At 40.1% G+C, this 19,017-nt stretch overlaps 1 protein-coding gene across 1 annotated transcript in view; it reads left to right on the top strand.

Moving 5' to 3' along the window:
* Nucleotides 1-19,017, top strand: part of DPH1 (diphthamide biosynthesis 1) — a 230,786-nt gene that overhangs the window by 119,595 nt on the left and 92,174 nt on the right. The window contains exon 4 of the mRNA XM_018557659.1: nucleotides 665-786. Coding sequence (XP_018413161.1) covers nucleotides 665-786 — 122 coding nt within the window. The remainder of the gene's footprint in view (nucleotides 1-664; nucleotides 787-19,017) is intronic.

The raw sequence follows: 19,017 nt of genomic DNA, 5'->3' as shown, positions 1-19,017 counted from the left end.
CGTTTGTGGGGTGTAAAAGGCCCCCCCCCCCCCCCCCCCTTCATCAGGCCTTGGCAAATGCACGAAAAAAGCACATACTGCAGTAGGGCTAACCTCGCACTACAGGGGTTAAGTGCTCGTTTTCGGTGCGAAAATGAAAAAGTTATACCCACTTGATCCTTGCAGCTGGCTGGCTGTTAGACCAGTCCTTCTAGCCTCCCTCCCCCTCCACTCCACCTAAGGTCCTGTGAGTCATCAAGTCCAATACACTGAGTATTGTACGTGAGAATGCCGAGGGACACTCCATCACTGGAGGGTGTGCTCTAACGGCCAGCTGGCTGCAAGGTTCGGTTGAGTATAACTTTGTTATTTTTGCACCTCGACCAAAACAAGCACTTAACCCTTGCAGTGTGGAAGTAGCCCCACTTCAATGGTTATGTTTTTTTGTTTTCCGGAGTTCTTCTTTAATACTTGTTTTCTTTTTCGTTGACACCATGTCAGCCTGGCAATTGTAATGAACTTGCATACTTTTTACAGTTTTATGCTGTTTATGCTTTTGCTATTTAAATTGCAATGGGAGTTTGGAAAGTGTATATGGCCTTATAATACACATCATTTATCATGTGTTCTTAAGTCAGCAATGAATATTCCCTGCTGGTTTCATGTCCCTGTTTCTTGCCTTTAGATTTACATCAGCAGAGACCGTGGTGATGGGAGATGTGACATACGGAGCGTGCTGCGTGGATGATTACACTGCACGGGCGCTAGGAGCTGACTTCTTGGTACATTATGGGCACAGCTGCCTCAGTAAGTTTATGTCTCTGTCCACAATTCAGTTGTTCACCGGTGAAATGTAGGGTAACAGTTCTAGAAATACTGCAGGCTAAGTGATCACAATTATAAACCTGCTTGCTATTGCTGTAGTAGTTCCGTATTGTATGCATTTTATGACCCAAACAAAAGAAAAGGTCTCGTTAAAGAGAGAGTGTGGTATATTTAGCACAGTTGTTTCACAAAAACAAACTCACAGTAAACATTTTATAGGTCCAGTCTACATAAATTGGACACTTGTGAGTTTAATAAACGGTTTTAGGGACTTGCTACCTGAGTATCAAAGTCTACTGACCTGTCCAGTCAAAAAAGAGGGTTCATTGTTGTTTAGTAATGTACATTATGGGGCATGCAGAGCTGAGAGCTTAGGTGAGAAAATTGTGCTGTTAGAGACTAGGTTATTATAATGCTAGTTTGACTGAAGAGAGGGGAGGTGGTGCCAAATTATCATTAAGGAGAAAATATTGGTGAACACAAAGGGGGAATTTATCAAAACTGGAGCAGACAAAATCTGAAGCAGTAGCCCAGGGCAACCAATCAGCTTTTCTTTTCAGTTTCTTCAGGTTAAGATTTGAAAATGAAAGAAAGAAGCGGATCTTCCAACTGTGGTCAGCAGGCTGAATTACTTTAAGCTAATCACTGTAGTGCCATAAAATGCGTCATTTTGGACAGAGCGGGCAACTGTTTCATAAGAGGTGTGAAAGAGATCATCTTCTTCAAATTGGAACAACCATCTTTGGGCTTTGGTACCTCCTGTAAGCAACATATAATACCGTTGTAAATTATTTATTCTGGCAATCTTCCAGAAATTCACGCCTTCAGTTATGTAACTCAAACAGTGAACACCTGTTCATGACCTATAGTAATGAAATAAAACAAAAGTTTTCAAAACTTCTACATATTCTGTTGTGTTCTTGGACAATCAACATCTGCCTTGACGCATTTCATGAAACCATGGTGACTGGATTAAAATTAATTTGTTCCCATGTTAGTATAAAGGTTGAGGTATGTTCCTGGCACTCTATACAACTGAGTAAGGCCACTTGAATTAGAGGTCAAACATCTTCAACATATCAGAACAAGTGCATTTGAATTTGACTAATTACTATCAGGTCAAATCCAGGTTCACATTACCATAATGATGCAAAGATGGAATCAGTGAATCAGTACCACGTTCATAAAACCAAAAAGTTTTGCAGAGACAGAATCAAACTCTACTGATACAACCAGAAACAAATAAGCTCATAGAGAGATTCAAAAGTAGGTTCCAGGTGTACAGACTTAAGTATACAGTGCACAATGCTACCAAAAAAACTGGACAGAGAATGCAGCAGTAACTTCAAAGAAGACCAACCAGATGGTATGCATGGGTAGGGAGGCATGCTAGAACATTCAATAAGTGAGAATGTGTTACAGTCAAAAGCATGGTGTGTGGGCATTTGGGTTTGGGCCATGCAACCCTAGGTAATGGTCTGCTTTATAGAGATCTTGCCCCGTAAACATCAAAATATTGAAGTTGAGCTAATATTAATAAATACATCAATGAATGCAGTTGTGTTTATTAGAAATCATTACATTACCTGCATTTAAAATGTAACTAGTATAAATACCTGTATTTGACTTGACTTCAGCCTCTTGTAATCCCCCTGTACAGCAGCACAGATTAGGGGAAGGAGGGACATTAGTTGACTGTGTGGCTTGCTTAAGAGGTCCCTGGACTATGAAACTTTGAGAACCACTGAAATAGCACACAGGACAGTTACAATGTAAAATATATACACTGTTCAGAGCACAGGTGATTTAGTCTATTGTATACCAATCAGGGGATGTTGAGGGGTACCACATCCACAAAAATCATTAATAACCATATCCCCAAAAACTAATGCCGGGCTTTTAAGGCACCATCTCACACAAGATGCCTTTTTATATTTTAAAAAAACGGATCTTCATTTTTTCAAACCAATATCCTCCCATAAAATCAATAGGCATTAAAAAACATGTATATCGCAATGTCCATTGTTCATCCTATGCACATCAACATGTATCACCCTTATCCCATATGAGTGTTTTAACAAATATCCAAATATTTCTTGTATTATTAACGCATAAACTAAATACCACAAATATTGTCAGACGGGATATGCTTTATGCGTTTCGCGGAATACACCACTTCATCAGAAGCATCCAGGATCAAATACAAGATGCATCTTATTACAACATTCTATACAAGGTGATCACAATAATTATATCCATCATCATCATGATCCTATACATATATAGTTACAAATTGTTGTATTATTAAAGATTGCTTACTCGTGATGATTACATGTGGTGGGCCTACATCAATTCATTCACAACTTGTCTGTTAAAACATCCCCGGATGGGCGACCACAGGGCCAACAAAGGAATCCGCCAGGTGCTCAGTAAAAATCTCTAATGATTAAATATGTTATTGGCCACTATTAGTATCATTATATCCATTTAATATCACTTCTATTCATAGAATGGAAATGATGCCATGAACACGTTGCATGTGTATTACATTTGAAGTCACCCTGCCATCCTTACAGGTGAAAAAAAGGAGACTGCATGATTATGCCATAAGACATAAGATATAGTCCAGCATAACTAGGTTTGCCAACTTAAACCTATAATATTTGCCCAATAGTCCAGCATTTTCCATAATAATATCAAAGCCATTATATATGGGTTATGGCTCATACCTTTAAGATTAATGCTTGTTTGTTACACACTCAAAGGAGATGTACTGTCTCAGGAGATGATAAAGTATGGCATCCAAACCTGTTGGTAAATAGGTATATATATATATATATATATAATATTCATCAGCCATAAAACCTGGCTGTACTAATGTACACATAATTTAAAAAAAAACATAACAAATCTATACATGCCCCCATCAACACTCCCTTGACAGTGTTGGAAAGGCATCACCCTGCACATACTGCCATAAATAGACGATCCCCATACAGCTCTCATTGCTATCATTCCATAGTGGCGTAGCGTTAGACCTTAGTAGAGAGAGCCCACCTCCTCCTAGGTAGCACAGCATGATGGCCATGAGCACTGGCTTGGTGCCTCCCTATAAAAGCTTACTCTCCCCCAAATGATGTAAGGTACTTTTTAAGAACCCAACCAAAGTGGCTGAGGGCGCTTTCTAGTGCTTTGTTCTTGCTGGCAGGCCCTGCCATTTACTCCATGCTGGCCGTGACTTTACTTTGTCAAACCTGACTGGCCAGAATTCCACAAAGTTCACTACTGCAATGTACTTTATTGTTGAACATGTGGAGTCTGGCTGTACATTTCAATGTCAGTTGTGACAGTCTAATCAGTCTAAGATTCCCATCTCATCTCTTGCATGGGTCTCATGTCGGTACATATGCATAGGGCACTTTGGTTGAAGTGCTGGGCTGTGTAGCCCTTGTGTTAGAGGCGTTTGATCCGCATGTTCTTTAAGAAATGTTTTTTTGGACAGACTCCTTTAACCATCATCAAGGATGCTACTGCTGGCATTTCTTCACTTTCTCAACTATCTTGTAGAGACTTTCCAAGCCTGGTTCCCAGTCTGCCTGCAGGAGTGCAGACACTCTTTTGGAGTATCTGGGTCTAGTTCTGGACACAACTCAGGCCAAACTATTTCTTGCAAAAGAGAATCTTCATACTCTCCGTTCTCAGAATCAAGCTCCCTGGTCCAGGATTCATCTAACTCTTTTGCATGAGAGTCTTAGACCTGATAGTAGCCTCCTTCAAGACAGTTCCATTTGTCCAGTTTCACTCCAGGCAGCGTTCTGTCATCATGGGACAAGTCAATCAGGTCCCTCAACAGACCTATTTGTTTGGTAGTAAGGATCCAGGCTGTCGTTTGGCTTAGAAATCTTTCTCTGGAATTGGGAACATTTTCCTTCCCGTCTTTTGGAGGATTTTCACAATGCATGTCAGCACGTTCAGCTGGGGAGAAGTCCTGGACACCCTGTCAGTGTAGGGGACCTGTTCAAAGGAGGAGTCTCTCCTCCTGACGTTCTGGAGCTTTGGGCAATTTAAATGTCTCTGCAGCTTTGGACCATTCTGCTGTAAGGTTATCGGATCCAGTCAGACACTGCCACAGTGGTAGCATACATCAACCATCAGGGAGGTACCAGAAGTATTCACAGATCAGATCCTGTCCTGGGCAGATTGTCATGTTCTGGCCTTGTCCTTTGTGCATATTCCAGGCAATTGACAGCCAGACTTCCGCAGTGAACCTGGGGGAGTGATCCCTACACTTGGCGGTATTCCAGCCCTGTGTCGCTAGTGGGGAATGCCAGATGTGGACCCCCTTCCACTTCAGGATCACCAACAAATTGGAAAGGCTTGTCTCCAGGTACAGGGAACAGTGGATGCTCAGTTGGATCCTTGGGATCAGTACACCTTGATTTTATGTCTATCCTCCCCTGAAGCTTCTTCCTCTTTTTTGCAGGACCCAGGATCCTGGTTGATACAATCTTGCAGAGCACACAGAGTATCTTCTGTCAAAAGGACCAATTTACCATCCTGCTTCATGGTAGCTATTTCTTTAACAGCATGGCTGTTGAAGCCCAGGTTTTGAGAGACAGGGGCATCTCTAAATCTGTTTCTTACAATGCTAATAGCAAAATGGCAAAGGCATACTGCACTTGGTTTGGGTCTCGGAGCTTACACACTAGTAGTTTCTCCATGGGACGAATCATCTACTCCTTTCAGCTTGGTCTGGGCCAGCATTTGTCCTTCAGCATTTTCAAGAGTTAGGTTTCTGCCCTTTCAGTTTTGTTTCACAGACCATTGGCCTTTCACTCCTTGATAAAGAGCTTGTCGCTCATGTAGCTCCACCTGTTTATTCCTATTCTTTGCGTGATCGAAATCTGGCTCTCTTTGCACTTCAGAGACCACCGTTTGAACCCATTAGAGACATTCCTTTCTATATTCTCGTACAGAAGGTGGTATTCCTTGCAGCCAACCTCCTTTGTGAGTGACAGGACTCTCTTCTTGCCTAAGATAGTTTCTGCCTTTGGCCTCAAAGAGGACATTGTTCCTTCTTCTCTCTGTCCTGCTTCAGTTCGCTAAAAGAAAATTTCCCTCTATTACCTGGATGTGGGCTGTTGCTATGTGTTGCCATTGCTTCTTTCAGAAAGATGGATTCCCTTTTTTTCACCCCAGGTTGGACCCCATAAAGCTGTACGTGCTTTTTGTTACACCATCTCTTGGTGGCTCAGATCAACCATCATTCCAACTTTTTAATGATTGGGTTCTACCCTTTCCTATTAAGACACAGTCTATTAGATCTGTGAGCACATCTTGGGCTGTTCGGCAGTTTGCATGACTGTCATTTGACCTTCTGTTTACACATTTTCTAAGTCTTACCAGGTGGGTAGTTCAGCCTCATCTGATGCCAGCATCAGGCATAAGGTCATTCAGACAGCTCTTTGAGCTGAAAGCAATCCACATATCTTTTGCTTTTTTGGGATGTTAACATTTGTTTGCTGTGTTGCTTACCCTCAGTTGGACTGCTTTTCTTTGTCTTGAAGGTTAGACTTCCTGTGTCCCTTAATGGAAAGAAAGAAAATAGGATTCAGGGAGGCATGTGCTTGTCCCCAATTTTATTCTGCAGCAGGACAATGACCTCAAACATACAGCCAATGTCATTAAGAACTATCTGAAGTAAAGAAAAAGAAGGAGTCCTGGAAGTGATGGTTTGGGCCCACAGAGCCCTTACCTCAACATCATGAGTCTGTCTGGGATTACATAAAGAGACAGAAGGATTTGAGGCAGCCTACATCTACAGAAGATCTGTGGTTAGTTCTCAAAGATGTTTGGAACAACCTACCTGCCGAGTTTCTTCAAAAACTGTGTGCAAGTGTACCTAGAATTGATGCTGTTTTGAAGACAAGGGGTGGTCCCCCCAAATATTGATTTGATTTAGATTTCTCTTCTGTTCATTTACTTTCCATTTTGTTAATTGATTAAAATAAATTACTAACATTTATTTCTGAAAGCATTCTTACTTTACAGCATTTTTATACACCTGCCTACTTTGCACGGTACTGTATATGTATTTTGTGCCTGTAGTTTAGCTTTATGGGAAAATACGGAAAACAAAATCATATTATCTAGGATAAGTTTGAATAAGTATTAATATGGTACATTGCAGGAACACTGAACTGTACAACACTAACCACTCCATTATCTTGTCTTGCTGTTTATGCAGAATGTAATTTACTGTTCTGTGGTAATCTTTCTCCTTTCAATTATTTGCATTGCACTGCTTAATTGTTAGGATTAATGACAGTCTACCTGAGCTCTGCACTGCCCTCTTCTGTAGTCATGGAATGGTGCACATGTTTTCCTGTCTCAGGACAGAGAACATCTTTTGGGTCAATAACTTTGATTCAGTGAGGTGATCGATATGTCAGATGCAGGAATGCAGCTTCACTTCTCTTGACTATTCCTCTTCATTACTTGCCCCCATGGGTAAGATCTATCACAAACGTACAGCATGTGTTACATAACAATAAACTTGGCTTTCATCCATCTGCTGCCAACTGTCCTCTGTCTTTGTCCATCTTGAACGGTCTAAACTGCTGCTACAGCTCTTCCTGTACTTGGTTAGCTTATAAGGCATATAATTATACCATCTTGGGAAAGCTGGACAGATGCCAGGAGTCAGGTAGCCAGTTCACTTAATAAAATTACAGCTGCGTTACTTTTTTCCCCCTCTCCTGTTGTTTTAATGGAAGCACATGTTCCCTGGCTCTTTGAAAATGCATGCTGAATGTACATTAATTTGTAGACACCTGCATCGTAGTCAAGTGTTTTTTTTTTTTTTAAGGTTTGTGCTCTGTGTGTCTGTACATTTTGCATTTTTAGCCTTTTAAAAACATTGTAAACATTACTTTTTAAATTCACATCGCAGTGTGCAGGTCTAGAGCAGGTGAAAAAACTGCAGCAAGCCCTATTTTACCTGCTCTGAAACGCATCAAAAACACATGCAAACGCCTGGAACGCACTGAAAGCCCATGTTAAACTAAAAAAATATATATATTATTTTTTTTAACCAAAAGCGGGCCGGAACACATCACAACGCGGCACACCTACTGCACTGCGTGTGCAGAAACTCATGCAGATCTGCATTTGGTGTGAACAAGGCCTTAGAGCTACTGTCATTTTAGGTTTTTTTGTTGTTTTTTTTTCTCCTTTTGTAACAGTCTAGATATTTGGCTGCCATAAAACAGTTACAAGCCCACCTTTTTTTTAATCAAGCTATTATGTAATTAGTTAAATTATCAAGTGAAATTGCTGAAGCATTTGTTGAGGGAAGACAGCTGATAAGCTGGTGAAGTACTCTTTAGAAAAGTGACAGCATGCTCTTTCTCCTTTAGTGTGGTCCATGCATACAATGCTGCCTGCCAATGAAAAGAGAATTTTCTTGTGAAGTAAGCAAAAAGGAACACAATGCTGGGACTTGTAGTCCAGCAGACAAGAAATATTAGTGCTGGGACGTGAACAAATGTTGAGTGCTGGGACTTGCAGCCCTACATTCACTGGAATCTAGGTTTGGTGATTGTAATGGTACAGATTATACAAATTAGCTTAAGGAAATTCATAGCTGCAGAGAGAGACATTACTAAAACTTCTGCTAGCTAAAACTGTCACATTTCTGTGCTTTACTAAAACACACATAACTTATCCTTTTTCCAACCTTTGCCACATTCAGGCCTGGTTCACACTAGGTATTGTCAGTTTTGTGCATTTTTGCGCGTTTATCGCGCAATTTGTTTCTGTGAGTTTTTGCACATTTTTGTTTTTAAAGCAATTCAATATACAGCAATGCAGAATAATACCATGAGCTATAGAGGACTATAAATCACAGCAATACATTATACAGCATTGCAGAATAATATGAAGCTACATACTCTGCGTTGCTCTGGGGTGGCGGCCTAATGTCTCCTGGGTCTCGGGTGGGCTGTGCAGGGTCCGGATGCTCTCATGGGCGGGTGCGGGCAGTGTGGTTCCACAAGAAGGAGAAGGAGATGCGCGGCCTGTGCTGTAAACATAGATAGAAGAATGGACACTGGCGCTCCAATGAGCAAATCAAGTATGTCTCTTTATTAACGTACATGCTGCATACCAAAATACACTCAGTGTGTACTGAGTTTATTTTGCTATGCAGTATGTATGTTAATAGACATACTTGATTTGCTTATGTGAGTGTCGGTGTCTATTCTTCTATCTATGTATTAAAGGGGTTCTAAACCCTCCCGATTTTTTGCCTATATCTACTGCTATCAAGCAGTAGATATAGGCAAACAGTTTTTTAAGAAAACTAAACGCTAAAACAGCGGTTTAAACTTACCTTTTTTTTCTTTGCGCGCTCCCGCCCGAGAAAACAAAACTGTTTGGGCGCCCGCAAAGCATCTTGGCGCGGGCGCATGCGCAGTTCGGATTCTCGGCCGGCAGACGAGGAGAGACGCAAGGTAAGTGTATGGACGCATGCAGACGCATGCAGACACCGCTGAATCGAAGAGACAGAGCAGTCAGCGCTGGATCGGAGGGCCGCCGCACCGCTGGAGGGACAGATGAAGACATCAGGAAAGAAGAAGAAGATCAGAATAAGAGACATGATTTAAGGTAAGTGCTGACATTAACATGGGGGAAGGGAAAAACAAATTTGACTTTAATGGCACTTTAAGGCGTTGCCATCCTTCGACAGCTGCAACACTCACTTTGGATCAATGGAACAGTGGTTCTGACTGCGATAGGTATATAGACTATATTGGTGCTGTAAACAGGCGCCAAGTGGTTTATAGGTAGACTGCTGAGGTCCCCAGCAAGCGTGGGACCTCAGGCAGGTGCTTCCCTTTCAAAAAAAGTGCTGGTATCGGTGCTTAGTATTGCGGCATACTGATACCAGTGAAAGGGAATCCCTAATTGAAGGGTTTGATGGAGTTACCGTTCATTATAGGAGCAAGAGTTTTCACTCCCTTGGAGGTCCATATAGATTAATCTGGGATGGAGTCAAAGTAGTGAAGTTGTGGGTTCTTCCATAATAAAGTGTAAGGGGACCATTCTATCTTGGTGTCAGGCCTTGATGCCCTGACTACTGACCGTGCTTTAATTGTAGATTTCATAGAAGCTGTAACAAGGTATGGGGTCCTAGATCACTTCTATAAGGTGTTTTGCAGTGTTTCATATGATAGCAATGTGGCCACTCCAGCACAATTGCTGAATTTGTTTTGTCTAGGGTCATCTAGTTATGTGCGGGGATCAGTTGCCTTCCAGGAATTATTTGTGGAAGTCAGGCAGTGCCAGGCCACTGGCTAGGAGAGACCGTTGTAGCCATTTTTAGCTTCAATTGCCCCATAAAAGAGAAGAGGGCATCTAATTGTGCAAAGTATTGTAAATTCCCAATACTTCAGGATGCCGAGCGTAGGATCAGCAAATATGTTAAATACTTGCTGATCCTTCCGTGTGCAGAACAAACACCCGTGATTAGTGCTGATTACTGGTGTTTGAAAATAACTGAGCACATAGTAAGCTATGTCCCCAATTATGAAAGAACAGGAAGTGCTTACATCACTACCTGTTCATTCATAAATTGGGGACATAGTACGCTCATTATGTGTTCAGTTTATGAATGGAGGAGCACTCAGTACTCTCCCCAGTTATGAATGGACAGGAAGCCTCTGTACTATGTCTCCTCTATGTCTTTGATTGAATAGGAAGCCTCCTTACTGAGAGCTCCTGTTCATTCAGTGCTGAGGTTGCGAGAAAAAAAGAGGTTGAAGACTCAATCTCTTTTTCTATTTCCAAAAGGCAATGTCAGTGGTCTGTTTAGACCTCTGATAATTCCCTGAAGCCCCCCAACATTATAAAAAAAATGTAATGAAAATGTAAAATGAAAAATAAAAATAAATAGTTAAAAAAAGAAATAAAAAACACACACACGTGCAACAGTGTGCACTATATTGTGGTGTACAACATGCACTGCAGTGCATTGTAGAACACATTGCAGTGCTTGATTGATAGTTGCGACGCATTGACGTGCATTATAATACACTGTTTTGCGATTAAATGTATGTCTATCACAGTTTTATCACAACACAGCACACAAATGGCGCTGCAGATCAGGCGTTACCACAACACAAGTTTTTAGCATAAGTTGCTTATTTACAGTTTTGAGTTCCTTCATTTTTTCTTTACTGTTTCGCAAAAATGTGCAATTTAAAATTTACAAACATTTATTTATTAACCCAATACAGTTTTTATCTTTTAGATTCAGTTGGAAAAGTGTTTTTTTGTGTGCACTGATACTGATTTTAGTGTGCTTTTATCGAATGTGTTTTTTAAAATTGGTTTCATATTGATTTGATAAACATTTGCGCAATTATCGCAAGACCTACAAAATTAGTAGCACCATGTTTTTATTCTACTGGCCCTGTGCTTTCAGGAAATGTATGGTTTACTAGGGGGGTTTTACAAATTCTAAAAGCAGCCGTTAAAAATAAAATTAAAAAAAAGGTGAAAAAGTGCAAAAATAGTGTGGCCAGCTGAGGTCAAAAGTGGAATGCAGGGCTTGGCAGCGAAAGGGTTAAAGGAAAAGCGGATACATTTGTAACATCAGATGATCGCATCTCTTAACCTACTGGTAATTTGGGCATGCCATATTCCTTGCACGTAATCTAGGCAGATACAGTTGTCACTTTATACTGTCTGAATGGTTTAGGGTTGGTGACAGGTTGAGTTTAAGGTTTTCCCCATCTTGTGTGTCTCTAAGCTGTTTGCTTGCAGCAAGTTATAGGAGAGTTTGTCATGAAAGACTTGTTGTGTTGGTCAGCATCTCAGGACATCACTGTGACACCAAAGCCTATTCTTTACAACAGATCAAACACTGAAATTAAACTGTGTATGTGCCATAACAGTTGGCATAACATCATATGTTGCAGAGGGCAGTCTCAATTTTAACAGTATAATAACTTTTACTTACATTCAGAAATATATATCAACCAGTGAGAAGTCCCCTTCCATGGGTATGACATAGCTAAGATGTTTATAAATTAATTTTATTTGGTTATTGTGTTTTAAAGGTTTTGTGTATTGCAAAGGGTGCATGACTTCTATCAGTCTGCCTTCAAAAGGTATTTCTTTGCTCTCTGTATTTGACTGTTCTCCCAAAATAAAAAAAGGAAGAAGGACGTTTGCTTGCTCTTGAATCAATCATCAATCAGTTTCAACATCTAACCACTCAAAATAATTTAAAATAATTTACAGACAGGTGCGCTTGTGATGAGAATATTTTCATCAAGAAAGAATTTGCAATTAGAATAACTAAGGCATTTCTCCCTTCCTGTCTGACATTACACTCAGGAAGAGAACAGAGATACTTGGCATACCTCCTTAACAAGCCTCCACCTTCCTTTTCTTTTTATTATGCTCTCCATCCCTCTTGCTTTTTGGTTATTTTTGGGCTGATTCCATCATCCTCGGACTTCAAAGTTCGCCACATCTGGGACATGCCGACAGTTTCCATGGCAACAGAATACTAAGCGCTGTAACACCTTGAGAACAGAGTGGGGCTCAGACAGGCCCAGCTTACTGCACAGTTCCTACTGGTTAAAATAGCAGCATTTACAACCAGCCTGGGAGTTCTGCCCAATAAACCATTAGAGACATCACAGATACAAAGGCCAAAAAAAACGTGAACAAGAGTCAGGGAGGTGAGATTTATGGGTGGGGGATAGGCAAACAGACAGATATTAATAAGTAAGAAAAAGATTATTTGAGTCAATCACACAAGGCACAGTAAAGGAATCAAACATTTAAGCAGAGGCAGTGGTAAAATGATAAAGACGGGAGAGAAAACAGCATGTAGAGTATATCAAAGGTCCCTAAAGTTGGCCACAGGCAGTAGATGCTGTTTGGATGATCTTAGCACTGAGTCATTTTTTTTTTAAACAGAACTGGCAGATAATAACCAAATCTCAAAAAACTAATATCGGACTTTTCAGATACCAACCAACACAAAATGCCTTATTATATAAAAGCAATTGATCTTTATTATTACAAATCAATATGATTTCATAAAATCAATAAGTAATTTAAAAAAAAAACCATACAAAACATGGTCATGTGTTAGTAATCATCCTGTAAACATCAAGATGTATCATCCTTATCCCATATGAGTATTATTGTACATGTCCACATTTTTGTTAGATTATAACATATACTCTCAATACCACAAGCATTCTCAGATGGGCTATGCTCTATGCATTTGGCAGAATATACTGGAGCAATATACTCAGGAGCATTTGCAATGATTACATTACATTTCATTCACAATCTATTTGTTAAAAACATCCCCTAATGGACGACCACAGGACCAGTATAGGATTCTGCCAGATGCTCAGTAAAACATATCTTCGGTGTGTATTGCATTTAGCATCACCATGTCATCTTTATAAATAAACTCCTGAAAAAAAGACACCACTATACTGTAGTCTTTATGAATTGTGCTTAGTTGGTAATACACCCACACTACTTGTGCTGTCACAGGAAATAATCAAGTATAGTGGTGGTATAGTGGTTAAACCAAAGGAGAGAGAGAGCCCGTCTCCTTCTAGGCTGCCACACAGTACAACCTCAAAATTCTTGTAGAGGGGAGGGGGGGTGAATGGTAAAATAATAAAATGAATGTATCAATATCCTCAAAAAAAATTCTTGTAGATTTACTAAGAAGCTACCAAAGTCAGTTATTTGCAATGATTGCCTCTAGGTTGTGCAACAAAATGAGAGGTTAAGGCAAGGCTTCTTTTTTTTCACTCATTTGAGATGACAGGTTCTCTTTAAGGTGACATTAGGGGTCTATTAGACCCCTAGTGTCATCTTTTCACTTCAATAGCTGTAGCTGGGGAATAACAGCTGCTTGCTGAGGTAGTGGCTAATAACACCAGCAGGTAGTGGCTGGGAGGAATAGCTAGCCTGCTATTGACCAATTTCAAAATGCAATAGCAGGCTCGCTAAGTCTGGATAAGAAAAGAGTGGGTGGCTTACACTCTAGGAATTCCAACTGGCAGATTGCCCCAGGTGCTTAAAACAGAACTACAACATCCTCTCCCTTACAGCCAAGGAAGTTGCCATCTTAGCCTCTATTTCGATTGCAGTTGTCAAGGTCCTGCATGTGTAATCAGCTATGATGCCAGCCATTTGAGGGCTTGAAAGTTCAGCTGAGAGCAGAAATAAGCACACTGGCAACCTTGACAGTTGGCAGTCTTTAAAAGTATCAGTTTTGGGAGAAATCAAATTGGTGGCTAAAGTTGCTTTTTTTTATTAAAGGTAGAGAGGTGAATTAAATTGTACACTGTGGAACGGATTTGTAGCACATTCTTCTGCATATCAAACAAATCACACCAATCTCTACATTAATTCCTGTTGGTTTTGGTTATATAAGTAATGGTTACTTTGTGCCACCCATTTAAATAAGGAATAAACAATGATGGATGACAATTTAGTTTTGTCAGTTTCAAGATATTTTGGAGAAAATTGTGGGTTCTTCTTTCTTTGTGGAAGGGTACCAAGAAATGTGTCCACGTGTGTATATCTACAAGTCTTTTAATAACCTATTCAATTGGTTTATTGGTTTGTGCATAGTAATGGGGTCCTTTTGCCCATGTATGGCTGCTGGCCCTTTTCCCCATGTATTCCAAATTTTCCTTTTTTCTGCCTACCCTTTTATATGGCTGCTTCGGTTCTCCTGACTCTGTCTTTAGACACTACTAACATACTTCAATGCCGGTTTATGATGCTCTCCCTTTCTCTGTATATATTTTTGCTGAGAGAGTTGGTATACCCTTTCCCATCTACTGAGAGACTTATCATTAACGTACATCTTGCATAATATTAATTTTGCACTGCTTGAACCCAAGGGTCAATGGTGTTCAAGCTAGGCCTCCAACTGTTAACAGATTACATGTTTTTATTTGTATATACCTTAGTTGAGGCTCATCCATCCATCAAGTAGCAGTTCTCTGTTTATCTGTCTGTTCTGCAACACCAGGTTGATCCTTGGTATCCTTTTTTTCTCGTAGCAATATTCGTATTTGCTTTCACCCTCTTTTCCTCAACTAGCCTTCATCTGGGGTTGATTGCTCTAGATTCTGCATTCGTTGGCTCTTTATGGGACTGTTGCCCATGTATTACTCATATTAATTTGTTTGATATATAATCTAGTTGCCTCCAGGGTGGCTGACTGTAATTGTGTCCACTGATTACTGACTCCTGCTGTTTTACTCCAACGTTTTAATTTCTTTTTTTGGGGGGGTGGGGGGGAATTTACCCAATTTAGCAATTTTTGGCCTTTTGAAAGATAAAAGTTATGTTTTTATGAAATGGTTTTCCAGTTTTTGTTCTAGAACCCAAATCTTCTCCCACCTAAATATCATAAAATTGATCTCCATCTCTGTACCACGTCTAGAATATAACCCTCTCTGTTTGGGCTTTTTAGTGACTGTTTGAGCAAAACCCCTTTCAGTGCTTCCAGGATATGTCTGCTCCTGCTTGTAAGAGCAGTTTGAAAACTCCAGTTATGTCTGGCTTTTTGAAGTCACTATAATTAAAACCTCTCCCTTCATTGTAATTTGAGTTATCTCATCAATCAACAGTTTATCATAATCCTCCGACTGTCCTGGGGGTTGGTATTCTCCCCCAGTTCTAAGGGAAGATGCCTCTCTTTGTTTGGTTTGTAGGCAGACCCAAAGGGTTTCAAGTAGTTAATTTGTTTCTTGAAGTAGTTACCTTTATGCTTTTTTGAAATGAATGGCAACCCTTTACTACTCTGTCTTTCCTGTATAGTATGTACCCAGGTGTAATTATTTTCCAGTCATTTAAATCCCTAAACTCTGTCGTTGTAATTTTAACAAAGTCCAAGTTATCACTGTGAGCATTAGTGCACATGGCATGACAAACCCTGCTATTTACTTTTAGAAGTCTTTAAACATATTAATTCCTAATCAGCCTGAGAAACACAAACCCTCACATTTGTTCTACTTCCAGGGAACAGAAATGTTCCTTGTCAGTTAAATCTCTGCCCCCATTTCTCAGTTTAATATTTCCTGAATATCTCCTGAATTCCATAGTAGCTCAGTAACCATGCATAAGGTATGCAGACCATCTCTTTTGTACAGCACATTAGCAGATTACAGTAGATTACCTGCTAGCATCATGGCTAATGTGACCAAAACCTTCAGCTTGAAACCCCTCTTTAACCACACATTAAACACAGCAATACAAAATACTTTCCATTTGTGTGCATTATAGACAGGTAAGACCTCTGACAGGTAAGGCCTGGTAGGTTTATAGAGCGTTCCTGCGCTGAGGTGTATGCACAAACACAAAGATGGAGCACTCGCCATTGTTTCTTTAAATAGAAGGCACAGACTAGTGCTAAAACAGCTTGCCCCAGAAGATCCCACTGTAATGTGAGCACGGGTCTTGGTGCTCGCTTTTTGCAGTTTTTATCTTCAATATACTCCAAAAGAAGATACTTCAAGGGCACTCACAGCATAATAAAGTGGGAAAAGTTAAAAACGATCCAGCCAACTACTGTTCTACATGTTACCTACACGGTTTCTCAAGACAAATGGATAATTTGCCTTGTGAAAGCATGTAGGCTACGTGTATCTTCTTTTGACATAGCTAAAAAAAACTCCAGCGTGAGATAGACTGGAACAGGGATTTCTGTCTCATTTGAGTTTAGGAGTCTGGATAAGAAAAGAGTGGGTGGCTTCCACTCTAGGAATTCCAACTGGCAGATAGCCCCTGGTGCTTAAAGCGGAACTACAACATCTTCTCCCTTACAGCCAATGAAGGTGCCATCTTAGCCTCTATTTCGATTGCAGTTGCCAAGGTCCTGCATGTGTGATCAGCTATGATGCCAGCAATTTGAGGGCTTGAAAATACAGCTGAGAGCTGAAATAAGCACATTGGCAACCTTGACAGTTGGCAGTCTTTAAAATGATCAGTTTTAGGAGAAATGAAATTGGTGGCTAAAGTTGCTTTTTTTTTAATTAAAGGTAGAGAGGTAAATTAAATTTTACAGCTACAAATATTGTTTTTCCTGGATACCCACTTTAGAGAACCTGTCACCAGCAATTTCTACATTAAAGTGATATTAAAGGCAAAAAATGTTTTCCCTCCCCCCCATGTAAATGTTAGCACTTACCTTAAATGATGTCTCTTTTTCTGATCTTCCTCTTCTTTCCCCATGTTTTCATGTGTCCCTCCAACGGTGCGACGTCACTCCGATCCAGCACTGACTGCTCTGTCCCTCCGATCCAGCGGTGTCTGCATGCGGGTGCACGCGTCCATAGACTTACCTTGCGTCTCTGCTCGTCTCCCGGCCGAGAATCGGAACTGCGCATGCGCCCGCCCCAAGATCCTTTGCGGCCGTACGAGCAGTTCCTGATTCTCGACGCGGGAGCGAGCAGCGATAACGAGGTAAGTTTAAAATGATTTCAAGCGTTTTGGTTTTTTTTTTACACTTCTTGCCTATATCTACTGCTTGCTAGCAGTAGATATAAGCAAAAAAAACCAGAGGGTTTAGAACCCCTTTAATTCATATTGTTTTTGGTTATATAAGGAATGGTTAGTCCGTGCTAGATGCCAGGCTGCTCATGTGAAGGACATGGGGTAGATATTCCATAGCTTTAAACTTTTGCACGATATTCGAATTATTCGAGTTTCACCTGTATATATAATTTTTTTTCACTTTAGTGAACATTTGAAAATTCAAATAATGTAGACAAACTGTAGAGAAAGCCATAGAGGGTGCGTACTTCAGATAATGTTTTAGACTGTTGTTGGCTATCACTTTTACATACCTCGATAACAATGACAAATACAACGGAACACTTTTTTTCCAACTGCTAACAAAGCTCTATGAAATGAAATCATTCCACTTTTTCCATCAGTCAGTACCTATGTGTAATCATTTTCTGTGTCTGCACGTGAATGTAAAACTCAAACACCTAGGTTTGAAGAAATGAATAATGATTGCTGATACAGCAGCTAATGTCTCAATCTTTGACGAAATGTTACTCATATCTGTACAATACAGACAGAGCACACTGGAGATTAATCCTATGAGGTGATAGCTCAGCATTTTCTCTTGTTCTCCCTATATGTGTACAAATACTCACAGAGATGAGACCGTGGCCTGTCAAACTTTGCTCTAGTTTAAAGCTGAACTCCAGACAGAAATTAAAAATATAATTTTATTTACTTATGTAATAATTGGAAAAAAAGTAACATATATGTCAAAAATAAAATTAAGTTTTTTAACCTGTTTTGATATTAGCCTCCTGTAGTCCTCTGCATAGCAGGGAGGAGTCTGGAATGCCGAAAATCAGAAATATAGTGTAGTTCATACAATTTCTAACACTGTGAATGTGCTTAAAGTAGAGGTGAACACAGGAATGGCTCAGAATTGTTGCTGCTCCTTTGGTGACACGTAACAAGCTAAGGCAGGTCCTGAATCAGTCTGTATTGTTGAAATGCAATGTAGTGTCTAGGGGGGTCCAGGAGTTGACTATATTGTCTGTCAGGTTTCTTGGATCACACAAGCCTAAACAGAATTAAAATCCTTAACGGGTAAAACATTCCACATGTTTGTCTTTGAGCTGTGTATTTAAAGTGATATTAAAGTCAAAGGTTTTTTTTTTTTCAAATGCTAATTAAATCACTTATAATGGATGCAGCTTCTTGATGTTTAAAAGTTTTAGTTTCCTGCAGAATCAGTTGGTCCCTGAGCACTGGTCCTGACTTCCTGTCTTAGAGTAACTCCTTTCACTTGCAGGGTACTATGGAGCCACGCAGGGTGTTAATAACACCCTGCTCCCCCCTCTTTCCTTCTCCAAGCTAGTAAATGGACAGATTCTGGAGACTGTGCTCTCCCTTGCCATCTTGTACTGGACAGAAAGTTCAGAGAAGTGGACCTGAGAGAGTTAATCATTATGATGTAAGCGATTGGGCAAAAATTTGAAGACATTCTTTGCTGGTCAATGTATATTTATTTGATCTGGACTCAATATTGAAACAAGTATGAGAGTTGAATACTACTTTAACTAATTGCTTGGGGTTCATGGGGTGTTAATTAAAGACCTGTGTTATAGGATATAACATGTG

The sequence above is a fragment of the Nanorana parkeri genome, unplaced genomic scaffold (assembly GCF_000935625.1).
Source record: "Nanorana parkeri isolate BGI_ZX_2015 unplaced genomic scaffold, ASM93562v1 scaffold294, whole genome shotgun sequence".
In the NCBI taxonomy this organism is placed as follows: Eukaryota; Metazoa; Chordata; class Amphibia; order Anura; family Dicroglossidae; genus Nanorana; species Nanorana parkeri.
The sequence above is the reverse complement of the archived record's forward strand: the minus strand, read 5'-3'. Positions and strand labels throughout refer to the sequence as shown.